The sequence below is a fragment of the Macaca thibetana genome, chromosome 15 (assembly GCF_024542745.1).
Source record: "Macaca thibetana thibetana isolate TM-01 chromosome 15, ASM2454274v1, whole genome shotgun sequence".
Taxonomy (NCBI): Eukaryota; Metazoa; Chordata; class Mammalia; order Primates; family Cercopithecidae; genus Macaca; species Macaca thibetana.
In genome coordinates, this window is record NC_065592.1 from 63,865,595 (window position 1) to 63,893,483 (window position 27,889).

The window sequence follows — 27,889 nt, forward strand, 5'->3', positions numbered from 1 at the left end:
CTGGTCTTGAACTCCTGGCCTCAAGCGATCTACCCACTTCGGCCTCCCAAAGTGCTGGGATTACAGGCTTGAGCCACCACTGCCGCCTGTAGATGGTCTTTAATTGGTATTACTATTTAGCCTAACATCTAACTTCTTTTAGCCTGCCAAAGTTTGAACATACTGCGTCTTAAGATCTAAAATAAATATTTTACTTAGTGTTTCCTTTGGCTTGTCAGTAAGCATAAACAAATGAAAATTGATAACTAATAACTTTATTGCTACCTTTTAGCACACATAGTGTGCTAGGGTGGTAGCCATAGTATCTAATTTATGCTTACAAAAGCATTCATGGAAGGTACCCATGTTTGTTTGTTTGTTTGTTTGTTTTAAATTGAGACAGAGTTTCACTCTTTTTGCCCAGACTGGAGTGCCATGGCGTGATCTTGGCTCACCGCAACCTCCGCCTCCTGGGTTCAAGCTATTCTCCTGCCTCAGCCTCCTGAGTGGCTGGGATTACAGGCATGAGCCACCACCCTGGTGGCTAATTTTGTATTTTTAATAGAGACAGGGTTTCTCCATGTTGGTCAGGCTGGTCTTGAACTCCCGACCTCAAGTGATCCACCTGCCTCGGCCTCCCAAAGTGCTGGGATTACAGGTGTGAGCCACCGTGCCCAGCGGTACCCATGTTTTCATTTTACAGATGAGGAAATCAAGGCCTACTATCTGTAATCCAGCAAAGTTGATTCCAAATCCCTTGCTTTCCCCCTTGCTGCATTCTTCATATATAATTTAAGCTAGCTATTTAAAAAGAAAAAGGAAAGTTAGTTGTAGAAACCACTGGTTTTATTTCCTTTCAAATTAAATTTTACGAGGAATTCAATATGTAGAACTGATAAAAATCAGAGCTGCTCTAGATGAAAAGAGAGAGAGCCAGAGTCCCATCTTTTAGGCCTCTCCTAGGGATCCCTGGAATACTTGATGAGAAAGCCTTAGCCTAATACCCCCACACGCCAGAAAATGAGGCCTAGTGAAACTCTTCAGTTTCCCCATCTGGGACTTGAGGGTTTTATTTATCTTGTGCTTGGAGATGTTATTATGTGGAATTCAAAGGGAAAGCTAAGCAGTATAATTTTATTTTGTTCATTCATTCATTCATTCATTCATTCATTCTTGAGACAGAGTCTCACTCTGGTGCCCTGGCTGGAGTGCAGGGGCACGATCTCAGCACACTGCAACCTCTGCCTCCCAGGTTCAAGAAAGTCTCATGTCTCAGCCTCCTGAATAGCTGGGATTACATGTGTGTGCCACCATGCCCAATTCATTTTTTTCTTTTGTATTTTTAGTAGAGATGGGGTTTCACCATGTTAGCCAGGCTGGTTTTGAACTCTTGACTTCAAGTGATCCATCTGCCTCAGCCTCCCAAAGTGCTGGGGTTACAGACATGAGCCACTGCACCTGACTGCTAATCAGTATAATTTTAAAAGTCTATGAAGGACTATGGGGTAAATACCACTGCAAAAAAAATTATAAGCCGCGTTGCTGGCATGCACCTGTAGTCCCAGCTACTTGGGAGGCTGAGTCAGGAGGATTGCTTAAGCAGAGGAGTTTTGAGTCCAGCTTGCGCAACACAGACGGGGTGTTGCTTTTGTTACCTGGGCTGGAGTGCAGTGGTGTGATCATAGCTCACTGCAGCCTCCAACTGCTGGGCTCAAGTGATCCTCAGCCTCCAGAGTAGCTGGGACTATAGTCATGATACACCAAGCCTGGCTAATTTTTTGTAGGTATGGGGTCTTGCTATCAAGACCTCAAGCAGTCCTCCTACCTTGGCTTCCCAAAGTGCTGGGATTATAGGCATGAGCAACCATGTTTGGCCTCATTGTAAATGTTAATTTTCAGGGTACAAGTTTTGTTTCATCCATAGCAATGAAGTGATTTTACTATGGAACGAGTCTGAAAAAAACTAAGTCACAGTTTTATGTCTAACTGAAGTCTATGTCTACAGACTCTGCTTCATTTTGAAGGTTAAAGTTTGGGTGACTGTGTATTACGTTATAGCATGTCTATTAAAGACATATACGTATACAGGCATATGTGTATAAACATAACAATGGAGAAGATAATGTGGATCAACTTAACTGGGAAAATAATGTCAAAATCACTATTTTAAATAAATTGCTTGTAAAACAAATTAACTGACATGATAATTCTGTAATATCTTTATAAACCAGAAATTACAGGTTTTCTCACCAGATAAATTCACATAGGGAATTTATATAGCTCTTTATTAGAAATATAATATCTCTTTCATTAATATAGTGAGGAGAGTCCAGACTTTTTAGCTGGATTTATCTGCATTTGAACTGATCTCTTTCCTATGTCACTTTGTAAAAGTTATATAACCTCTTTGAATCTTAGTTACTTCATTTAAAAAATGGGGCTTAGAAATAAATGATGCCTGTGAATTCTGGCACAGAGAGGGTGAGTTAGACCAATTTCTTCTTCTGTCTGTTACTATCGTAGTTTGCTAGTTTTATGCAGTTTTCACTTGGTATCTGTTTATCAACAGTGCCACAGTGTTCTTTATACTTGCATCATGTACATACTTGGCCTTTTCAATTACTAGTTTAAAAAATACTTGTGTCACTCTTGCAGAAGTCTTCCTTTTGCAGAAGAAAATGAGGGTGGAGAGAAATCTCTTCTTTCTTACTCTTCACTGAGAATCAGTCACTGAGCAGCATAATTCTAAAATCTTATGTGGCTTTTGGGTACTTTATGGACCTTTTTATGGTAACCCAGAAGCAAGGCACTGATTGAATTAATACATTTCCATCAAGGGACTATGCTGTTAGCCTCTCCTCCTCCTCCTAACCCATGCATGCTTCTATAAGGGACTTTTTTGTTGCATTATTTAGGTTGCCACATATAGTGGGGATGACAGTTTATAGATGTACAGGTTATTGGTAAGCATTATAGCCTTTCTGTCTTTAAAACAAAGGGAAAGGAAAAACCAAAAAAACCAAAAAAAAGGACAGCAACAACAAAATCACTACCCAAACCAAAAATAACTTAAAAATACCATCTTAGCTTTCTGGAAAACTCAGTGCCTTATAAAATGTAGAATCTAAACTTTGCATACTGATTTTAATTTTTAATAGTTTAAAAACTTTTAAATACAACTTCTGTAAAAAGGATATGTGTTCATTGGTCAGATCTGATTAAGAAAATTACAAAGAGAGAAAACTGCCTGAAGGGCTACCGCCAAGGAACTGTTAATGTATTTTTAGTCATCTTTCTTCATTTACAAGTACCTACCAATGTATGAATAGATAGTTACATAAAGGGATGATGTTACATGTATATGTGACTTTTTAAAAAAATGCAGTGTTACCTTAAGTATCTTTCCATGTCTGTAAATATAGATATTCATCATAGCTTTTTTTTTTTTTTTTTTTGAGACAGAGTTTCGCTCTTGTTGCCCAGGCTGGAGTGCAGTGGCACAATCTTGGCTCACCGCAACCTCCGCCTCGCGAGTTCACACGATTCTCCTGCCTCAACCTCCCAAGTAGCTGGGATTACAGGCATGTGACACCATGCCCGGCTAATTTTTTTGTGTTTTTAGTAGAGACGGGGTATTGGTCAGGCTGGTCTCGAAATCCTGACCTCCGGTGATCCGTCCACCTCGGCTTCCCCAAGTGCTGGGATTACAGGCATGAGCCACGGCGCCCGGCCCTCAGTATGACTTATAATGGATTCCTAGCTTGCCATTGTATCATAATTTATTTAATGAGTTTTTGGTTTGTGGATTTTTTTTTTTTTTTAATAAAAACCAGTGCTTAAATATGAACATCCTTGCTTGCACTTGTATACTTACTTCCTGAGGATGAAGACTTAGATGTGATACTGCTAGGGAAGGCAGCGTAATTTTGCACAACTTAAGAGAGAGATTGGCAAATCTGTTCTCTGCAGGGCCAGATGGTAAATAGGTAGATGTATGGTTTCTGTAGCAATTATTCAAGTTTTTTATTTGGTAGGACCAAGCAACTGCATATGTAAAGGAATAGGCAGGGCTCTATTTCAATAAAACTTTATTTACAAAAGTAGGCAGCAGAATAGCATTTGGCCCACAGGCTCGTTTGTCTACGGTGGACTTGAAACTAAATAGAAGCTAATTTGGGATGAAAACTTATCCCTAGTTTGTTGTAAACTGCTTTTACAGTTTCTTAGAAACGTATTCCTATCTCAGGGCAATGTAATGGGCTGATGACTTACTTTCTTTCCAGGTATGTGGTAGTGAATACTTAATTTAATTTAATTTAATTTAATTTTTTTTTTTTGAGACGGAGTCTCGCTCTGTCACCCAGGCTGGAGTGCAGTGGCCGGATCTCAGCTCACTGCAAGCTCCGCCTCCCAGGTTCACGCCATTCTCCTGCCTCAGCCTCCCGAGTAGCTGGGACTACAGGCGCCCGCCACCTCGCCTGGCTAGTTTTTTGTATCTTTTAGTAGAGACGGGGTTTCACCGTGTTAGCCAGGATGGTCTCGATGTCCTGACCTCGTGATCCGCCCGTCTCGGCCTCCCAAAGTGCTGGGATTACAGGCTTGAGCCACCGCGCCCGGCTTAGGTTTAATTTTTTTTTTTTTTTTTTTTTTTTTTTTTGGAGATGGAGTCTCGCTCTGCCGCCCAGGCTGGCGCGATCTCCGCTCACTGCAAGCTCCGCCTCTCGGGTTCAGACCATTCTCCTGCCTTAGCCTCAGTAGCTGGGACTACAGGAGCCCGCCACCGCGCCCGGCTAATTTTTTAAATTTTTAGTAGAGACAGGGTTTCACTGTGTTAGCCAAGATGGTCTCGATCTCCTGACCTCGTGATCCGGCCGCCTCGGCCTCCCAAAGTGCTGGGATTACAGGCGTGAGCCACCGCACCTGGCCTGAATACTTAATTTTAAAGAACTTATTAAAGGAGCTTCGCATACCGTCCCCTACTCCTGAAGCCTAGTACATTTTAAACTAAGAGGTTATATACACCAGTATATATTTTTATTATTCTATACTTTTTTTTTTGGCAATGGAGTCTCACTTGTCGTCTAGGTTGTAGTTCTGTGGCAATCTCGGCTCACTTCAACCTCTGCCTCCCAGGTTTAAGCAATTCTTGTGCTCTTAGCCTCCCGACTAGCTGGGATTATAGGCATGTGCCACTACCCAGCTTTTTAAAATCTTACAGTAGAGACGGGCTTTCGCTATGTTGGCCAGGCTGGTCTTGATCTCCTGGCCTCAAACAGTCAACCTGCCTCAGCCTCCCAAGTGCTAGAATTACAGGCGTGAGTCACCGTGCCCTGCCACGTTGTATACTTTAGATTTCAGCATATGTCGACAACTTGTTGGACAAGGAACGACCTCTTTAATTAATTAATTTTATTTTTGTGTATTTTGAGATGGAGTCTCGCTCTGTCACCTAGGGTGGAGTTAAGTGGCACAATCTCGCCTGCAACCTCCGCCTACCTGGTTCAAGCGATTCTCTGACTACGGGCACGTGCCACCATTCCCAGCTAATTTTTGTAGTTTTAGTAGAGACGAGGTTTCACGATATTGGCCAGGCTGGTCTCGAACTCTTGAGCTTGTGATCCAACCGCCTCGGCCTCCCAAAGTGCTGGGATTACAGGCGTGAGCCACCGTGCATGGCAAACTCTTTAATTTATATTGCAGGGCAGATGGGTATTTTCCCCCTTGTAGGAGGCTGCTGAGTTGGAGTCATGTTCTAGAGATATTCAGAAGTAAGCTGAAAGGAAAGTCCAGTAAGAGGAAAAGAATCATTTCAGCAGAAATATACTACAGATCAGCAGGGTGACATTGAGTTAGTTACTGAACCTTAATAGGCTAAATTATACTCAAAAAAATGCTCTGTGCATAAATAATAACATTTTTACATCTTGAGTTTCTATAAAACAGGAATTATTGGCCCCTACTTGCCTTACAGGTATTTGTTGAGGATCTGCTGGAATAATGAAATAGTTAAAATCACTCTATTTGTAACATTGTGTCACTGGTGCCCTTATGAATTTTAAGATATTTATTTATTATTTAGTATGTATTTGTTGACTATCTGCTATGTGTAAAGCAGTATGGCGAGTGCTGTTGGGAAATACAAAGAGAAATAAGTTAGTTCTTGATCCTAAGGAGAGAAAAACATGTATTTACCGTTCAAGGTGATATAGTGCTTAGAGCCCTAGGGAACAGGGAGCACTTGGGATAATGAGATCCCTTTCATCCAAGAGTATCAGGAAATTTCATGGAAGAAGTGGCATCAGGAAATAGGGACATTTTCAAAGGGAGAATACAGGCGAGGGTATTCCAAAAAGAGCAGCATGAGAACTATTTCAGGTTAGGTAAGTCCAAATCAGTATGCAAGAGACATAAAATATTCTAATTAGAGTGTCTATCAAGCATTTTTCATGAAGAAGGAGGAGAAGATAAAGCTGGAAAGGCAGGTTAGAGCTAGATTGTAGAGGACCTGGAAAGAACTGTAATTGGTAATTGGTGGGGAGCTATAAACATGATCTAGGAGAATGTGTTTGACAATTGGAGGGGTGGTGTATAGCACTAGTTGGCAAGTATGGAATGATAAAGTCAGGATTATTGCTAAAGGGTTATTGCAGAGGTCTGAGCATGTACTTGTTAGAAATATTCTGGAAGGTGTGTGGGGGACAGCTGAGGGGATTGAAAGGGCAGAATGGACAGGCTATCAGAACTGACTGGGTTTAGGAAATAAGGAGAAGGCTTTTAATAATGATGTGTGGTTCTGAGTCTTTGTCAATGGGATTATGGTAATAACATTGAAAAATATAGTAAAATTCAAGGAAAGCTGTAGTAAAGGAAGGAGACCAGTGAACCTATTTGCTTTGCTTGTTTAGCTTGAGATGTTAACTGGATGCTTAGAAAATTCTAGTGAGAGTTTGAAAATGCAGGACTGAAATTCACATGAGAGGTAAGGGTTAGGGATTTAGGAGCCCTGTTCACACAGAGGTACGTGACAGATGAAACTTGAGAAGAGCTTCACGTCACTAATGAGAATGCATGAAAGAGAGAAATTGTGGCCACATGATATGGCTCATGCCTGTAATCCCACTACTTTGGGAGGCCACAGCAGGAGGATCACTTTGAGGCCAGGAGTTCAAGACCAGCCTGGGTAACTTAGCAAGACCCCCCATTTCTATCAAAAAAAAAGAAAAAAATTTAGCTGAGAAAAATCACTTCTCAGCTAAATTGCAGGGCAGATGGGTATTTTCCCCCTTCTAGAAGGTTGCTTAGTTGGAGTCATGTTCTAGAGATATTCAGAATTAAACTGAAAGGAAAGTCTAGGAGTTTAAGGTTGCAGCAAGTCACAGTTGCACACCACTGCATCCCAGCCTGGGTGACAGAGCAAGACCCTGTCTCAAAAATAAAAATAAAGAAAAAGAAAATGGTATTTTAAGCATTACTTACCATTGGGTAAGTCAATTACATAAGTAGCTCTGTCTTTTTGTGAGGCAACTAATACCAAAAGAAAAGCAAAAAAGAGTATTCTACCATTTATAAAGCATTCTTTTGTCCACTAAGCTTCTCTTCTTAGCTTCTAAAGCTACAGGTTTCAGGAGTAAAGTATGTTCAGTTTGGGAAAAAAATATTTTTATAAGATCCCCAAGGAAAATATAACTCCCTTTTACTTTATCTTCTCTCCACTTCCTGAGAACCTCAGTAACAAAGATGTTACTGGCAGGAGGGGTTTGTATTCACTTTTTACCTGTCTAATACAGAATACTGCAGCTTTTCATCTCCCCGAGTTCTCACCCCAGTTGAGATCCATGCATTTGGGATGGGGGTGGGGGTATCCCTTAGAAATCAGCTTTGTATGCGTTTGCACATTTTTCTCTTTTTAGTTTGGGGTCCTCAGCAGGCTTGGAGGGGGAATTGTGTAGTACACAGTATGACTTATGTTTGACTTGGGAAAATTTTTCCTGTATGGAACAGCAGGACTGAATCTGCTTTCTCATTTCCTTTCTTCTTTTAACATTACCTATGTTCAAGCTTTGCATGCAAAGAAAACCGTGTTGATTCATTGATCTTCGACATGCTACATTATGAGCCTTGGCGGAAGGTAAAGGCTCCCCTGGCTCCCCTGTTTAGAGCATCCGGAATTCCTCTGGTCTGTTGGTACCATCTGTGGCCTTCCTTCAGGCTCGGTCTTCATAGTAAGTCTAACTCATGTCAAATGGGGCAAGGTGCTAGTCCAGAGTAATTTGCATCTCTAGCCAACCACTGTGCATTTACTCTAGTACTAAATGCTCATTGTGTTTGTCTCTTAATCTGTGTATGCTACTTAAACTTTTTTTAAAAAAAAATCATAATTGGTTTAATGTAGGTGGTTCAATGAGTAGTTTGTGAAGTTGAATTTTTGGGAGCTAATATTTGTTCTTTCCCTTTCTGATGCCACAACACATTCTTCTATCCTATTTCATTCAAACTCACTATTCTGCTTTTTTTACATACGTTTTTCAATCATCCTTTTCCCTTTGGTGTTAAGTTTAGCGAGGGAGGAAACACTTTCAATTTGTTCCATGTTTGTGCCTCTGATGAAGTAAGTAAATACAAAATGGGTGTATTTTCTTCCCAAGTAAACTCTTTTCTTAAAAAAATGCCACACCCTCCCCCCAGAATACAGCATTTAGTAGCTTGATGGTCATTACTTGAAGGCAGCCTCTTTCCTCACTAGAGGTAAATACATCTTCACTCTTGATTGCCGCGGAAAGGCAGGTAGAGAAGCTGAGTGAAGCAAACCCAATGATTGGATCAAGTTGACCTGGATCATTTTAAAGTGCTTTTCATGTAAATGCTACAGTTAATGTCTGTCCCCACATAATTTCTTTCTAATGTTTGCAGCAGATGTGGAGTTGGCCTTACCACTGCTCAAGTTGCTTGCTATTTTGACTTTTTCTCTAAGCTTTTCCTTTCCTGGCTTCCTTTCTTTTCTTCACAGAGTGAGATGTTGGTAGATAAGGATTTTATGCCCGGGTGTATGCTCCTTCTTCTTTCTCTCCATTGTTTTAAGTTATATCTTTTCTAAAACTAATTTACCATCTATAGAGCTTTTGCCTTATGGTTCCTTTTTGGTTTTCTAGTTTACATGGGCTAGTGAGCCTCAAACTTTAATGCTCGTCAGCATCACATGGAGGGCTTGTAAACACAGGTGAGGGACTCCACCTCCAGTTTCTGTCACAGTGGGTCTCAGGTGGGGCATGCAAATGAGTTTCAGACATGCTCTCAGGTGATGATCACAATAATCTTTGGCCAAGAAGCATGCCTTGGGCACTGACCGGGAATTTTGGTTTTGTCTGTCAGTTTTCTGCCCACCCCCAGAGGGTTGGGTTCTTCAGATTTTATTCATGCATGTTCTCTGGTAACTCTTTACTTTTTAATTATTTATAGACCAAGCTGCTAGCATAAGAGAACTCAGAAAATTACCTTATATTTTAATTGTGAAAGAGTTGGTTGCAGGAGGGGCAGATGTACAGCTTCTTGCCACTCTCACTCCCTCATCCTCCAGTGAAGTCTTTTTTGTTTGTTTGTTTGTTTGAGACTGAGTCTTACTGTGTTGCCCGGGCTGGAGTGCAGTGGTGTGATCTCGGCTCACTGCAATCTCTGTCTCACAGGTTCAAGTGATTCTTTTTTTTTTTTTTTTTTGAGACGGAGTCTCGCTCTGTTGCCCAGGCTGGAGTGCAGTGGTGCCATCTCGGCTCACTGCAAGCTCTGCCTCCCGGGTTCACGCCATTCTCCTGCCTCAGCCTCCTGAGTAGCTGGGACTACAGGCGCCCGCCACCGCGCCCGGCTAATTTTTTGTATTTTTAGTAAAGACGGGGTTTCACCGTGGTCTCGATCTCCTGACCTTGTGATCCGCCCGCGTCGGCCTCCCAAAGTGCTGGGATTACAGGCGTGAGCCACCGCGCCCGGCAGGTTCAAGCGATTCTTCTGCCTCAGCCTCCCAAGGTAGCTGGGATTACAGGCGCCTGCCACCATGCCTGACTAATTTTTGTATTTTTTTTTTTTTTTTTTCGAGACGGAGTCTCCCTCTGTCGCCCAGGCTGGAGTGCAGTGGCCGGATCTCAGCTCACTGCAAGCTCCGCCTCCCGGGTTCAGGCCATTCTCCTGCCTCAGCCTCCGGAGTAGCTGGGACTACAGGCGCCCGCCACCTCGCCCGGCTACGAGATGGGGTTTCACCGGGTTAGCCAGGATGATCTCAATCTCCTGACCTCGTGATCCGCCCGTCTCGGCCTCCCAAAGTGCTGGGATTAATTTTTGTATTTTTAGTAGAGATGGGGTTTCTCCATGTTGGACAGGCTAGTCTCTAACTCCTGACCTCAGGTAATCCACCCGCCTCGGCCCCCCAAAGTGCTGGAATTACAGGCATGAGCCACCACGCCCAGCACCCAGTGAAGTCTTTAACAGTAAGTCCCTCTGAGCCGAGAGCGATCTATTCAGTCATTCTAAACACAGCATCACTCTAGGAAGCCTTCTGAAAGGTGGTTGAGTTGGCCCTTGGCCCCTAAGTGAGACCAAGTAACTCTGTTTTTAGTTTCCCCAGTTGCTTATAATATTCCTTTGACCCTTGTGACTTGCTTTCCTTTCCCCATATGGCTTCCGTGATGGTCTCAAAGTTCTCAGCCCTCATTGGATTGGTATGCCGTGGTGATGCTTTTGTGGGCTGGGGGCAAAGTAGCATTTACAGATATACTGTGTACCTACTGAATGCTTAGGTGCTTTACATGTGTCATCTCATTCAACCTTGCCAACCCTGCACAATAAATGTAAGTATCCTTATTTTACAGATGCAGGAAACAAGGCTCTGAGATAAGTGAGCAAGTTTACAAGATATTGCAGTAGAGATTTAAACAGAGGTCTAATTGCAAAGCTAGAACTCTTTCAGTATTACCTGTCTTTGAGATAGCAGGAGTTGAGCGTTGAGGATAGAAAATAAGTTAACCTGGGTGTGGCATACTTCAAATTGCATTTAATGTCAATTGTCAGAGTTGACAATATATTTGCCCATAAACAACAACCTGGGGTGTTCAATTTCCAAAATAATGTATTACAAGAATGATTGGAAACCAATAGAAAATAATAGAGTTCTGTACCTTTTTTTCTTGAATATAAGAACCCTCTGGGTGTGGTGGCTCACGCCTGTAATCCCAGCACTTTGAGAGGCCAAGGTGGGCAGATCACTTTAGGTCAGGAGTTGGAGACCAACCTGGCCAACATGGAGAAACCCCATCTCTACTAAAAGTGCAAAAATTAGCCGGGCGTAGTGGCAGGCACCTGTAATCCCAGCTACTTGGGAGGCTGAGGCAGGAGAATCACTTGAACCCGGGAGGCAGAGGTTGCAGTGAACCGAGATCACGCTACTGCACTCCAGCCTAGGTGACACAGTGAGACTCCATCTTCAAAAAAAAATAAAAAGGCTGGGCACGGTGGCTCACGCCTGTAATCCCAGCACTGTGGGAGGCCGAGGCAGGCAGATCACGAGGTCAGGAGATTGAGACCATCCTGGCTAACATGGTAAAGCCCCATCTCTACTAAAAGTACAAAAAATTAGCTGGGTGTGGTGGCGGGTGCCTGTAGTCCCTCCAGCTACTCGGGAGGCTGAGGCAGAAAAATCGCTTGAACCCAGGGGGCATAGCTTGCAATGAGCCAAGATCGCGCCCCTGTGCTCTGGCCTGGGTGACGGAACGAGACTCTGTTTCAAAAAAAAAAAAAAAAAAAAAAAAAGAACCCATCCATGGATCTGGTACAAGTGACTTCATTCTCATTTTCTCCAATGCTAAAATCCAGGTAAAACAAGAATTGCAGGAAGTACGTGAAATCTGTGCAATAGTAGGATGTTTTTCAAGTAAAGCACTAGCGAAGTCATTGAGAGAACTTTGTCTTAATTTCCCTTCTGTCCATTTTTATCAAATGTAGAGGGAGACCATAGTGATAGGTCTCAGTTTTCTCGTTTAGAAATAAAAGGAGTACAATGGAAATTTCTCCTCTTCCTTACTTGTCTGATGTGGGAATTAATAAATATTATGTGTAAAGTCCTTTGAGCACTCTGGAAGAAAGATTCTATGTAATTTTAGCATTATTCATGGTCCATTAGGCTCCTCAGGGTGTCACCAAGGAAGAGAGATTTTTGCCTTTTATCCCATATTTCACAGTATAAAAACAAGGTGTTTTTGTTGTTGTTTGTGACTGTGAAAATCTCCTGTAATTGTACCTGCAGAGGTTGCTCCTATCACAGAGCCCAGGGCACTGTTCTTTGGCAGCTCCCCCCGGAGCATCAGTTCCTGAGGAAGAGCAAGAGTGAAGCTTAGTGAAATAGCTCCTGGCGCCTGTGAGGGCATCGTACCTGCTCCACCCCAAACCCCGGCATCCCCCCACCTCCGTCATCTTCTGTGTCTCTCAAGCTGTTGCATAACAGAATCACATACTGATTGACTCTTTTCCGTTTTCTTTTATCTTATGCTGATCCTATAGTTCATTGCTCTGAGATAACTCCAGAGGAGATCTGTGTCTCTTTCAGGCACTGGCACCTGTCCTATCCAGTTCCTCTCCTATAAAATATCTCCCATCCTTATCATGTTCCTATTGCTACAACTCTGCCTCATCTGAGGACTGTATAACAATGAATGTATTTCTGGTCATTCCATATTTGAAAATGGATAAATACTGTGTTGTATTTATTTATTTATTTATTTATTTATTTGAGACAGGGTTTCACTCTGTCACCCAGGCTGGATAAATGCTGTGTTGTTAGTATGTATATATGCATGTATGTATGCATGTATTTGAGACAGGGTTTCACTCTGTCACCCAGGCTGAAGTGTGGTAGCACACTCATAGCTCCTTTTAATTTTGAACTCTTGGGCTTAAGTAATCCTCCTAGGATTACAGGTGCATGTTACCACACCCAGCTAATTTTTCTTTTATTCTTACTTTTCTCCCTGTGTCGCCCAGGCTGGTCTAGAACTCCTGGTCTCCTGCCTTGGCCTCCCTAAGTGCCAGGATTACAGGTGTGATCCACCACATCCAGCTTGACACTGTTTTGATTTACTAGTTGCTTTCTGTTCAGGGAGCAGTGGGTTCCTTCTTCGGCCTTAGGTTCTATATTCTTGGTCCTTCTGAGTCTTAGCCTGGGGTCCTGTGGTAGAGAAAGTTCAGGCCCAGAATTTTATCTTCTAGTTAAATTGTAGGCTGAAAAATGAAGGTAGAATTTAATTGCATACCCTGCCACATAGCTCACCTTCCTGTGTTTCTGCTTTTGTATTCATTTATTTTGCAGCAGTGTGTTTAGCGTGCATCTTCATCTTTACAGTGTTGGGTAATTTGTTTATTTCTTTATCTGCTCTTTCTCACAGGGACTCCTGGTGAGCTTATTGTCAAATCTACTTCACTTAATGGTCTTCCTGAACTCTTTGTGTTATCGGAGTGATTTTTCCTCTTGCCGCTTGGCATTGTATAACCCCTGAAATTAGGCTGGAGTGCTGTTGGGTCTTCCCTTTGGCTTGGAATCGGGTAGTGCTTGTACCTAGCCATGTCGCTCAGGAGCCCTCTGATGGGGCTTTATTTCTGTTTATCTCCCTCCTCCTTTTTTTTTTTTTTAAACTTACGTTGTATATCATTCTTTTCCAAGGTCTTTGTCCCTTCAACACTGCCAGACTGAAGCCACCAAAACACATACACTTCAGAACTGATCTGGGCTTGGGGCCAGCTTGACTGAGGAGACGGGAGCTCACATGGAAGTTAGTTTGTTTATTTAGGCTGTGACTTTCATAGTGTCTATCAGGCAGATGCCTACCTGCATGTTTAATATTTAAAAGTAAAATGGAAATTTCAAGTGGACCCTGGCTCTGCAGGAGGCGTCCCTGACTATGAGCCCTTTTCTTCATAACATGATTCTTTTCTCAAGTTCCCATTTCTGTGCCTTTTCCTTTTCCCCTTTGTCCTGTTCCTACCACCCATTTTTCATGGCCATTCATCTTCAGATATTTTCAACGGTAGCTCCCATTTACAACCTGGAGCTTTTTATGGCTTCTTTTCAGGATTCTGGTCCCTAACAGGATTTTTTGTGTGTGATCTCAGTAAACAAAGAACGCGTGTATGTGTGTGCGTGTGGTGTGTGTGTGTAGGAAGCCTGCCATATTTCCTCTCTGCCCCACAGAAAATGTGTTTTCTGGAAGCCCTTTTGACACTGAAGTGAATGCCCACTGGCCCTCCCTTGTTGAATTCTCCTGAGGGGAGAGAGACAGGCCTTTATACTTGTTGTCCTATCTTTTGTTTCTGCTGATTATACACAAAGTAAGTTGTAAATAGCTCTCTCACACACCATGATTCCTTTGAGGTATGTATGTACAGGAGAGTAGATACATACTCAGCCTCCTCTTGCCCTGGGGATTTCAGAGGGTCCCTTTTAAGGCCTCTGACTTCCTGTTACAGCACTAAGATAATGAAATTTACATCAGTTGTAGACAGTTATTCCATAATTAAACCTGTGGCATAATGTTTAGAAATATTAGCTGAACAGTTCACCTTTTTTTTGTTTTTAAGTTAAATGATTTTATTACTTTAAAAGCAACATATACAATCATACAAAAAGAATAAAAAGTTAAGTACCTGTCATCTTAATCACTGTGAGCATTTTGGAAAATCTTTGTAGAACTTTGTACTATATAGTATGTCTTAAAACAGGCACTAGATGCTAGGACAGAGGAAAAGTGGATAAAATGGAATTCCCCAAATCAGTTTAAAATTAAATAATGGTTAGGCACACCCCATATTTTATTATCCTAATTTACAATGGAGTGATAATAAGGAGTTAGACAATTGATACCTGATTTTTCTTCAGTCATTTTTTGATTGCTTATAGCTGGCTAACTTCGGAGGCTTCTAAATCAAAAGGTGGAATGAAATGTACTAAATTACAACTAATTAGGTTATCAACTTTTGTCTCTTTTGTATCTTCCTTAGTATGTTTTGAATTCAGGAAGAGATATGGTTTGCCTCTCCGTGCTGAAACATTTCCCTAACTGATGATGCTGATGGTGGTGGATGGGGGAGAGTGTGGTATGTTTTTAGACTGTGAACCCTTCAGTGAACTTCGCGAACCAATTTTGATTTGAATCTCTAGTTCCTCATTTTTCAGAATATGGGAGTCCACTTTCAAAGATTCTTATGGGTATATTTTTCTGCTCAGAAATCCTAGCACTCTAAGTTTGAAAATGTACCCACTTCCTTACTAGTTCCTTTTTGTGATTATGATTGTTGAAACATACTGGTAGTTTGCCACTGTTTCCTCCCAACTTACTCACAGAACTTTATGTTTTCTCTTAGAAACTGTGTATTTCTAAGTGTCTCACGTTGTAATTGCATGTAATTTTAGTTGTTTAACTTTCTCCTTCCCTCTTGAGAATGTTTATAAAGTACATTCTGTGACTGTGAAGATAAAAAGAACTAGAAACTTAGTGTTTGTGACGTGGTCAAATAATCTTAAGGTAAGTAGGAATTTGTTTTGTGTATGTGAGATCGGATGAGGTTTACACTTAATTTGCAGTATATGGCTTACTGAATCTGCCTTTGTTAAGTCACATTGATTGAGGTTTTATAAGAAGGTTTTGGGGGGATTCATTTTGATTTGGAATCTTGTAAGGTTAATTTTTTTCTTTTCCCTTCTGTTGCTCCCTGGGGAGAATTACTGTTGCAGAACTCATTAGTGGCCCTCCATATGTCAACTGAGGGGTAGAATCAGCATTATTTCTATGTGTGACCCAACACAAATGCACAGTGTCCCCGTTCTTCTTGCTGCCCCATTTCTGTCTCATTCTTCAGTTAAGAGGATAAATTCCCTTTTTTGTTGCTTGTGTTGTCCTAGACCAAGGAGCAAGTAGTAGGTCTTGAGTTCTGTTAGCACCTTTTTCCTTTGTTGTCTTCTTTGTAATTTCTTTCATATGAAACATCAACAAATACCTCTAGAATGGATGTCACTAAATGTAGTTATTACATGGTTTTTTTTTTTTTTTTAATTAACTTCCTTGAAATGTATTCTCAACCTTTTTTTGCTTTCTCATTTCTTAAGTTTGAATCCAGGCTTTGCAACTTAATAACATGTGACCCTGAGCTAGTTATTTACCTACTCAAAGCCTCAGTTTTTTTGTTTGTCGACTGGAGATGCTCATACTCCGTAAGAGTGTTGAGAGGAAAATGAGGGTTAATCTACACGTAAGATGCCCACATAGTGACTGGCACATTGGCCTCCATGTGTGAAATTCTTGGGTAAAGAGTGGTTATAAACTTCAAAGACAGATGACACTCTGTCCATTTTACCTTATGAGCCTAGTAAAGAACAAAAGACTTGGAAAGAATGAGAGAATTGGACCTAAAAATGTTTGAAGCGTTGACTGAGTGTGGGTTTTTTTTTTTTTTCCCAGTGATATTCACTAGTGAACTTGCAAGGTGAGGTATACTGAACATTGTTTAAGTTTGAATGAGTGTACTGATTTTTGGGTGAAAAGAAAGAGGGAAGAACCTTCTAAGCTGACATGCATGGCTGAAAACTGATGTCTGAACAACGCGAATTGATTAGCACAGATGATTTTAATTGGAGTTTTAAAAAAGTGAAACTAAACAAAACAGAGGAGTGCTTTGATAGGGAAAGAAGACAAAGGTGAGATGATGCTTAGTTGATGTATTGAATTTAGGGACATATAGACAGTTATATGATTAGTGAGGGTAGTATAAGTCTGGAAATAATGAGGAACAGTTAGAAATTTTTAAAAAGCAGAAAACATGTTTAGGTGGAATCTAAAACCTTGTTTAATCTTAAAAAATCTGAAATGAAATAAGCAAGGGACAGTAGGCAGTATTTAAGGATGGTATTGACTAATTATAATAGGTTAGTTTTGAAAAAGGGCTCTTAGTGGCTTTCAGTGTAGAATTTTAAATATAGAGAAATGTTCATTAAGTTTTAACCTTGTTTTTTTATTATTAGGACAGATATATAAAACAAGGTTTTTAAACTTAAAGATAACATGTTTAAATGACTATTAATAATAAATATTGATAAATAGAAGTCTGCCTGTGCTAGCCTATACCAGGAACAGGAAAAATAAATTTGAATACATATTTTAAGAATGTAAAGGAACTTAAGCATTGTAGAATGTATTGTATTAATTCCTACATAAGAAAACTAAAGGAAAGAGGAAAAGAAAAAATTTTTGTTACCAATGTGAAACAGAAACTATCTATTTTGGTCTTTTCCCCTTCCTGCATTTCCTTCCTTCTTTCCCCTTCCTCCTGTCTGTGGATATTTATTAGGTGCCTACTGTGTGCTGCATGCTGTGAATACAAGGAGGAACAAAATTTATGTTGCTTTTTTCTTCTTGGAATTTACCTTCTGGTAGTTAATAAACTTTGTTATATGGTGTTCACTATATATTTGACATACTAAGTGTCACATACATGTCAAGCCACGATAACCTGTTGTAGACTCGCAGTTGGGATTTCCTCTCTCAGCCTGGGTCAAGTGTGACTGTGCAGTTCTCAGCAGCCTTCATACACAGCATCTAATGTGGCTGTATTCCCTCAGGTTCCATTGGCATGTACTGGCAGAGTGCTGGGGGCAGACTTCTGCCCAAACCTGGAGGAGCCAGACCACAGGCTAGAAGTCCAGGTTGGAGTCTTAACTGTTTTCTCAGCTGGGGGTGGTGTGACAGAAACTGTGGTCCTGGAAAGCCATTTGGGTATATCAGTGCCATCAGGAAAAGACAACCATTGAGACAGGTGTGAAGAGGGACTACTGTAGCGTATGCGCAGCCAAAGGTCCTTTTCAGGATGAGTTGTCTGTAACTGTAGATCATTTGTTTGTTCAGTCAAGAAATATATACATACTGCAGTAAGTACATGGTCTCTGAAGGTTGACTACCTAGAGTTGACACAAGTTGCTGTGAGACCTTTGGCAAGTCACTTAATTTAAGTGAGCCTTAGTTTTCCCATCTGTAAGATGGAGATGTACCATACAAGGTGATTATGAGAATTTAAAGGACCTAACATATATTCAGCAGTTAGTACAGGACCTGCCACATAATAGGTACCCAGTAAATATTAGCTTTCACCTTCTAAGACTTTTATTATCATGTGCTAAGGACTGTGCTAAGCACTTGGGGATATATGTTAGTAAGTCATGCTTCCTACAATATGGTCTCCTAGCTCAGGAGAACAGCAGCCATTCAACTGGGTGCTTATCAGAAAAGTAGGACTTAATGACAAATATCTTCTTCATGGATTGGAAGATATGTCTTGTGGTGTAGTAGGAGTATGTTAGCAAAGTACTTTTTTTGGTGAAACTGTTGAATTGAAATTCAGTTCATTTTGTGTGGTCTTGAGACATTAGAAGTGGTTTGGTGTATTACAAATTAAAAATGTAAATATGACATTTTGGCTAAAGGCATGCCTCCATTTCCATGTACCTTATAATATTTAAGGAATGTGTGTGCCAATGCAAAGATGCAGGCTTAAGTTTCAACATGGATAGCATTCCCTAGCATGAGGAAACTTATACTTTTTTTTTTTTTAGAACCTCCATTTGGCCTCATTTTCTAAATTTTCAGGCTTATAAGATGAGCATAGTGAGCTCAGTTTTAAAACATTTGTACTGATTTAGGACCACAAATGAGAAAAGAGAACCGTTTAAAAAATGGACTTCTACACAGTGAGAATGAGGGTGGAAGTGGTGGTTGGAGGAGGTTTCAGTTTTTATGGTACTGAAGGGTATGCCATCTCTAGCACACCTGCTCTTGGCCTAGGGAAGACCACCTGAGCTCTGCTGTGCCCCAAACTGGTACTGTCTTGGTGGTGTATGGCTGTGATACAACAGAAAAGCAGGTGGGACACATATGAGACACGATCATGTATTTCCTAGTTCTAGAAAGCTAACAGCTTGTGTGTGACACGCAAATGCAGAGTGATGGAAGACTTTTTGTGGAGAGTAGTCTGATCCTTGACCTTTTTTGGGTAGGACGAGTGATGTTCTTCGAACACATCACCTGGAATGGTCTGTCATGGGTGATTGTTGGAAATCTGTTTTTAAACCTTGAGTTACAGTGAAAAGAAAAATGGGTTTTGCAGATGTGAGTGTGTGAGATAAAACTGGAAAAAAAACCTATTGAGTACATTGACATACTACGGGAGAAAATGTAGAAAATGTTATATTTACAAGTTAAAGTAACATTCTGGTTGTAGATAAACCAGATGTGGGCTTGATAGTTCAGCAAGGACCTTGCAAAAAAAGACCAAGTTCCTGGACAAAGTAATGAAAGTGATATTATTGGATTCCTCATTGCGGAACATCATTTTGGTGGACTGCGTGGAAATACTGAATCTGTTAAAAGATGATCAACTATGGAGAGTTGGTCAAGTAGCTGGGACCCACTTGAAGCATTTATTCCTCTCTTCTTTTTCCTCTGCCTTCCTAAATATGACTTTTGCACATTTTAGAAATACCTAGTACATATCCATATTATGTCCGTCATAATAAACTTGATGCTTAATATACTTTTCACCAGCTATCTATTTCAGGAGTATTTTTTAGCTTAGACTGTTTTCATTCTTGCCATGGCATGTGTCCTCGTCGTTTTTAAATTTTTTCCTAGAGAATGAGCCATTTCTTACTGTTCAGCACAGCTTTATACTCTAGGGAACTCACTATAGGACTTGCCAGTCATCTCCTCCTCCTGCTTGTATCATAGGCTTTCCCCCAGGGCTAGGCATTATCATCACTAGAGGATTTGCTGTTTGGCCTCTTGATTCTGAGAATAACCTCCCATACACCTCAATTTAGGAGCAACGGTTTGTTTATATTCTTTCTTAGAAAGGATTTTTGTTTAGACATACAGCCCTCAAATCTGGTTTACTTTTATATTGTAGCTGACATAGGTTCTCATGACTGGTGGAGCCCCTTTCTGCTCTTTGCCTTCTTCCTTTTAAACCTTTACCTTTTATTCCTAAAATTTCAGATTTCTTAGCAGCTTTATTTTTCAATAATCCCAAGATCCCCTACTCTGTTATGAATGTATCTTTGGTTTTGAATGACTGTCATCCTTCAAGTCTGTGCCTGACTTGACTTTTGCAAGGGCATCTGCTGTGTTTTGTGTTAATATTGCTTGATTCAGAAAAATAACTGGAAATCAAGATTTTGATTCTCTAACTTTGTTTATTTTCCCCAGTGGCTTTTGAAGTGGATACTCCAGTTTGGGAGGTTAACTGATGAATAGTAGCAAATAATTACACTCTTATGCAATAATCTTCTAAGAAATGGTTATTCTAATTTAGAGTCTACTTAATTGCTGATATTTTACTTTTATCAGAGAAAAGTTACCCTGTTAGTTCAGTTGTGCCTCATGTATTAAGTTGTTACATTTAGCTCAGCACAGTTCTTTCCTTGGTTGGGAATTCAAGATGTGAGGTTTGACTCGGTATTTTTCAACGCTGAAGTGCTTAGAAAATTAGAGTAAATAATGAACCAATATTTCGGTACTAGATTAGACACAATTTACTGTGATGTTTTATAAACCACAGACTTCTTTCTTCTGTGAATGCGTGAAGGATCACTTTTTTTCAGACATACTGGGGTGCAAGTGTAAATTTCCATAAAATTTAAATGAGGTGCTTCCTGTAATTAATGAACAATTGTGGCTGCTCTCTGGTCTGCATTGTAATTAACCGTGATCAGGCTTGTTTAGTGATGACACTGTTCCTGTAATAATTTGACAAGCTACTGTGAATTTGCCAGGTTATTAAACAACCTGCAGCATTCTCTTCTGGAATCACGGGATGAGCTCGGCTGCTGCTGCTAGTTAAATGCAGCATAAGGGGAAACCAAAAGCTGCTCATCGAAGTCTGTCGATCACTATGAACAGATTTAAATTCCTGTGATGTTGGAGAAGTTAATTACTTTTGTATAGGGTGTCTTGAAAACTTTTTATTACATGATAAACCTACTGGGGCAAAGCTGGTCATGTTTATGAACTCACAATGAATCCAGCAAATTTTCTATATTTTTTAACACCAGTATGAACTAAACAAAATCTGAAGTTCCCCTTACCACCTTATTAAATAGGTATAACTTATTTTTTTTAAAAAGGTTGTTTCCTTCACAGATATGTCCACAACATCCCCCCAAATATAAGTTCACTCTCTCTCTTTTTTTTCTGTTCCAAATAGATGACCTTGTGCTAAACAAAGTCGTGTTGCAGGTAGAGCAGTCTAAGTGGACCAGTAGCCTTATATCCTTGGTCACCAGTGCACCGGTCCCCCAACCCCCTCTTTCAGGTTAAGATCTGTTCAAAACGTTACTGTCTAGTTACTGTGGTGTCTTTCATTCAGATTCTGTTTATTGACTAAACCACAAGGATTCCTGCCCAAAGTACCAGGCGGTCTATGCTTGACTGATTTTGATTTTCTAACATCAGCCCTGGGGTTTATTTGAAAAATGTACATACACTGCAGCTTTAACAAGTCAAGTGACTGCATGTTTTTGACCATGGAGTAGAGTATATCTGAAGATCATTAAATTTAGTGGGGGAAGGGAGGGGTAGAGAATAAGTGTAGTAGTCATTGTACCATTGCAGAGTGAGTGAGTGTGTGTGTGTGTTTGTGTGTGTGTGACACATGGTTTTTGTCTTTTCATCTTCTCCAAGAGCCAGAAAGTTTCCTGCAGTTCTCTTTCCAGCTATTGACAAATGATTGCCAGATGTGAGATCTTTGCAGTGCTCTTTCCCTCAGCAAACCTGCAGCGATGGGATATTTGATTCTCCCTTGCCCATTTCATCTCCTTTCCACATCTGCCAGGGACACACAAGCAATACATCCCTACATGAGAGTTTAAAGTTTATTCAGCTCCTTTTTCCCCTCCGATAAAATGTTTGGAGACAACAGAATGAGGTCCATATGACTCTCTCCTGACTTCACCGTATGAAATTAATTGTTTATTTTACTTATCTACCTTTCAGTAATTGAAGTATTTCATTTTAGTTTCGGTCCATGGAAAATTTGACGTAACTCTGGGAGTGCTGAGAGTTTCCTATTGTCTGCTTGCTGCAAGTATGCCACCATCTCAGCTTCCCTTTGAGTGCCTCAATTCTGATAAAAACTAGACTGTTTCATAGGACTTCCCAGTAAAGTAATTTTAATCAACAGCTGTCAAAATATTAAGTATGGAGTGTCTGGTAAAATTCAGTAGTCATTTAGAATTGAAAAAGCCACCTAAGAGGTAGAAAATTCAACTTGTTGGGTTTGATTGGTTTACTCTGTGTTTGTATCCATTGTCAAAATTCATATGGATGAGGCTCTAGTTTTAATCACAAGTAGCTTAAAAAGAGAAAGTACACTGAGTTTTGGAGGAATCTGAAGTTAGCCTGTGTAGGCCACACACATAATCACTAACATGCACAGAAGCCTTTTGCATCTGCTTGGAATCTGTATTGATACTGAATTTTTTTTTCTCATCTCAGTTTGAAAATATTTTCCAAAATGCCCTTATAGCTCATGTTCATACTATAGGGTGGGCTGACACAGGTGGCCTGTCTGTTTTCCTATTACACTTTTTGGCAAATGGAAAGGCCCCTTATTCCCTGAATAAGATCAACTTTTTTTTTTTTAAACATTTAAAAAATAATCCATAAAATGTCTGCCACATGTTCTCTAGTTTATGGAAATGTTTTCTAAATTAGACTTGTGGAATTGGATTCTTATTGTGAAAGTATTAGTGTGTTTACTATTTCTGCTACCTTCTTAGCTGCCTGCGATTATGTGAATTTAGATTTTTATATGAAATTTGAATGAGGAATATAATTATTATTTCTGAATTCCTGCACTGAGAAAAACTTTTTTCTTATTAAAGGAGGTAAATGATTATACCCACATCAGAATCAACATAGAAAAAGTGTGAAGTCTGTTTTTCAATATTTTCTTTAAAAAATTAACAAAACAATAATGGCAAACAAACCTAACAAGAACAACAACAAAAGCCCCTGAAAAGATTAAATCCTCCTAAACCGAAGTAAATGGCGGAAAACCATTTACCACAAGTTGCCAAAATGTTGTATGTTTCTATTGGAAGTTTTTACCGAGTAGAATAGAAGATAATCACAGCCGAACACGAGGACAGTGATTTCAAACTGTTTACCTTTAAAAACAAGATGAAGATCATGACGGAGGGGTTAAGTTTAAAAAACACTCCCCCTATGCAAAACAAAATTACTAAGAACCAAACAGATCCCTGTGGAAAAGTTTATATGATTATTGTTCTGACTTTCCCTGAGGACTGACGCCATGGTAGGCACTCAGTGGATGCCAGTGGTGGAAGGTGGAGGCAAAGAGCCCTTTCATAAAACAACAAGGTTAGGAACTCCTCTGGCAGGAGCCAAGTTCCTCCGAGTTTAGATCACTTCACATAATTTGCCCTCGCTAATGCATTTGCTGGTTTCTCATGCCTTCCTGCCTTTTCCTCTCCATGGTTACTCTGGGAGACAGAGAGGTGCTAAGCAATGGAGGTGTCATCCGGCCCGCGCACCTAGGGAACGTCCTTCAGAGGACGACTTGTCACCAGCCGTCAAAGAAGAGAGTGGCTTTGTGGTCTCTGAACATCTGGCAGCGCTGCACAGGAAGCTGAGGGGGTGTCATTAATTGTGATGAAATAATTTAAACCATCAGGAATAAATGAGGCTGTTAAGCTAAGTTCAGATTCCATTTGCCATGCACATGTGTCTAGCAGCCTGTGTGCAGTTAAAAAAAATTGAATTATATTAGCTCATGAGTAGAAGTGAAACAGATACTGTAAATGAAACAAGTTGCTGTATAGTGATGACATCGTGTTGAACCATTTCACAGAGTTACAGTTTGTAGGATCAGTATATCAAAAGCGGTATATTATTTAATGAGTTTTTATATAAAACATTCTTACGGTATTGAATATAGTAAGGACCAGTGGTTTATGGGTATGTAGGGAGGATGTGTAGGTAGATGGGTGGAAAGAAGCAAGCCACCAGGTAAAGGTACAGTGGGGTGGGTGGGAGGTGCTTTGCCAGGCTGAATTGAGGCACAGTGTACCTTTCTATAGAGTCTGGCTGTGATTGCAATATTAGGTGCCCTTGCTCTGCATACATAGTGCCGCTTGGAGGACAATTTCTCTCTGATGACCAACTATGAATGTTCCTTTGAGAGCTTCTGACACTTTGGGCACATCCATGTTGTTTTCTTGCTATTAAAAACAACCATCTTGGGCGATAGAAGATTACTCCTCAAGCAAGGGAACATATTTATAAGGCTTTGCACAATCAGTGAACACTGATTTTGATTGTAATTTTCAGGCACTATGGAAGGAGACATCCCTAAGTCCTTTACAAAGGAAAGACTGTCGGGTTTGGAATGTCAGGACAACTCTGAGGTTATGTGCACTAAACGGAGCAATGGTGTGTAGGTTCCAAAGTATATTTGTAAAATAAAAGCCATTCCTTTACACACAAGTGGAGCTTTCAAACTTGAACTTTTATGTAAAAATAATCATGGAAATTTGAAAAAAAAAAAAAAAAAGACCGTTACTGTTTAGGTACAGAAAGAATTTTTAAAAAATTACTGGAGAGGTAATCCCTCTGTTAGAAAACAGATACATGGCCAGGCGCGGTGGCTCACGCCTGTAATCCCAGCACTTTGGGAGGTGGGCAGATTGCCTGAGCTCAGCAGCTCGAGACCACCCTCGGCAACATGGTGAAACCCTGTCTCTAATTAAAAAAAAAAATACAGAAAATTAGCTGGGCGTAGTGGCACGTGCCTGTAATCCCATCTACTTGGGAGACTAAGGCACGAGAATTGGGAGGTGGAGGCTGCAGTGAGCCAAGATTGCACCACTGCACTCCAGCCTGGGCGACAGAGCAACACTCTGTCTCAAAAAAAAAAAAAAAAAGAAAAAGAAAAAGAAAGAAAACAGATACAAGTGATGGTCTGGAACTTGGGCAAGCTTTGGACAAGAGTTGTTTTGCTAAAAGTATTTTATCTCCCTTTGCCCCTTCATCCCTCCCTTACCTTATTGCCTGCCTTTTTCACTGTCACGTGCTGCCTTTTTTCTTCCTCCTGTCTCTCCCTTTTCTCTTTTCCTTTCCATTATTCTCACTTTTATTTTGCATCCTCTTTTTTTTTTGTTACAATTGATTCTCATCCTCTACCCTCACAGAAAGCGAACTGCAATTCCATTTTCATTTATAACGTTGGTTTTCCTGCTGCTAGTTCAAAGATTGATATCTACAATTACTTAGTTTGTAAAATTATAAAATTTAGGTTACGTTTTTGCGTAAAGTTGTGTGACCATTGGTGAATTTTTTAAAAGAAAGCAATTGAACCTTGATTAAGTTTTTTAAAAGGAATGCAGAATACTCATTGAGTTATCCTCTTCCCTGGACCTGAATGAAATTGTTGTTGGTGAAAGTCAACTAGAAGTTTGTGGCTCTGGGTTACCCTCTCGCTTTTTACTCTGGACACAGGAGGAAGACATTCCGGTTGAAACACTTGTGTTTCCTCTAACTTTAGACATGTTTGAAGTTGAATAGAATGACCAGTAGTCAGGATGTTGCTACTCTGTGTGTGTGTGTGTCTGTGTGTGTCTGTGTTTGAGACAAAGTCTAGCTTTGTCGCCCAGGCTGGAGTGCAGTGGCACGATCTTGGCTCACTGCAACCTCTACCTCCCAGGTTCAAGCGATTCTCCTGCCTCAGCCTCCCGAGTAGCTGGGACTATGGGCATGCACCACCACGCCCAGTTAATTTTTGTATTTTTAGTAGAGACGGGGTTTCACAATGTTGGCTGGGCTGGTCTCGAACTCTTGATCTCAAGTAATCCGCCAGCCTCAGCCACCCAAAGTGCTGGGATTATAGGTGTGAGCCAACGTGCCTGGCCATGTGTGTTTTTATCTTTAAATTTTATTTTAATTGATGGATAGTATAGAAAGATGAGTTCTTCAGCCTATCTCTTGGCACTGTTGGACAGACTGAAGGAGATTGTGCCTGTGTATTAGCTTTCGGCTAGTAGTGAATACATTGTTGTTACTGTGTAAATTACTTTTACTAGCTTCTGGTGGCCAAGCAGATAAAAATTAGAATTTTTTTCTGAAATTTTCACATATCTTGAAAAATTAAATATTTTTCACCTAAAAACATTTTTATAATTTTTCCCAGAATAAAGAATCTAAAGTGAACACAGAACATTTTTTAACAAGATAACTATGTTTTTCTTTCTATCTTTCTTAATTCGCATTCTGTAATACATTTGTTTCTCAAACAAATAAGAAAATGATAATATATTCAACAATGACTTGTGCTTTCTTTCAGAAGTGTGTTAGTAAATATTTACAGGGAAAAAAACAGTTTCATGAACTTGCTTTTTTTTTCTCCTCCCTTGTTCTTACTTCGGTGTGGTGTGAACTGGATGCCCCTACATATTTTCGAGACTTTATTCTGCTGCTGCTGTTAACTTAGCATCTAGTTAGGCAGCATTAAATTTGTGAGTTCCTGTGTCTCAGGTTCTGTATTTCACATACATTGTGGATTAAGTAAACTTTGGTCGAATGGCCTGAGAACTTAACTACATTTCTGCATTCTTTCTCAATACCAGTATTTCTGTGAGAGATTTTGGACAACCGACTTAACATAAGTTGTTCATGTTGGCAACTGCCAGTATTAATGTAAGAAGTATTAAATAAGATACTTATGTTTATGTACGTTCCTAAGCCATAGCAGCTTCATAGAAGAAGGAAAAAATAGAGAAAAACAAAATATTTTAATTCTTGGCTTAAATAGAATTATGCATTTGTGTTTGGGTGTGTGCTTATGCGTGGATTTGGTATGTACATACACACATGTCATATATATGTATATATCCATATTTTTATATGTTTATAAGAATAGCTAGTGATATTCTGTTCAAATATTTTGTTGGAGTTAGTCATAATTAATAATTTAAGAGCACACATTCCCCCCTACATGTACACAAAAGAAAAAGAAAAATTCTTTTGTTTGAGTAGATAATGGAAGCTCAATTTGTGTTTTCAATTCTTTAGGATCAGTATTTTTTCATATGTTTTTGAAATTAAAAGCTGGACTTGATTGATTGAGACAGAGTCTCGCTTTGTCGCCCAGGCTGGAGCGAAGTGGCGCAATCTCAGCTCACTGCAACCTCTGCCTCCCGGGTTCAAGTGATTCTCCTGCCTCAGCCTCCTGAGTAAGTAGCTGGGATTACAGGTGCGTGCTACCACACCCAGCTAATTTTTGTATTTTAAAATACAAAATTTCACATGGATAACTGAGATTCACCACGTTGGCCAGACTGGTCTCAAACTCCTGACCTCAAGTGATTGACCTGTCTCAGCTTCCCTAAGTGCTGGGATTACAGCCCGGCCAAAGCTGGAAATTACTTCAGTTATGTAACCTAGTATCTTTACAGATTTGGAAACTGAGGCAGAGAACTTTTAAGACTTAACTAAAATCACGTAGTTAGTAACACACTCTTCATTGCTAATGTGTCAGTCTTTAAGATACTATTTACTAGGTTTTATTCCTTTAGAGTTTAACAAGTATTATATAACAGTATTCTGAATTTTTTCTTTTCATCGAAAATTAGGCCAGGCATAGTGGCTCCTGCCTTTAATCCCCGCATTTTGGAAGGTGGCGAGGTGGGCAGATCACTTGAGCCCAGGAGTTCAAGAGCAGCGTGGGCAACATGGCAAAAGGCTGGTTCTACTAAAAATAAAAATACAAAAATTAGCTGGGTGTGGTGACATGTGCCTGTAGTCGCAGCTATTCTGAAGGCTGAGGC

General features: G+C 40.2%; 1 protein-coding gene across 5 annotated transcripts in view; it reads left to right on the top strand.

Annotated features, from left to right (window-relative positions):
- Positions 1-27,889, top strand: part of BNC2 (basonuclin 2) — a 459,271-nt gene that overhangs the window by 170,703 nt on the left and 260,679 nt on the right. For 2 of the 5 annotated variants that reach the window (XM_050761635.1, XM_050761636.1), the window contains exon 4: positions 17,621-17,704. The exons of the other annotated variants lie outside the window; for them this stretch is intronic. In XM_050761635.1, the coding sequence (XP_050617592.1) occupies positions 17,621-17,704 (84 nt within the window). The remainder of the gene's footprint in view (positions 1-17,620; positions 17,705-27,889) is intronic. 5 annotated transcript variants of the gene reach the window in all.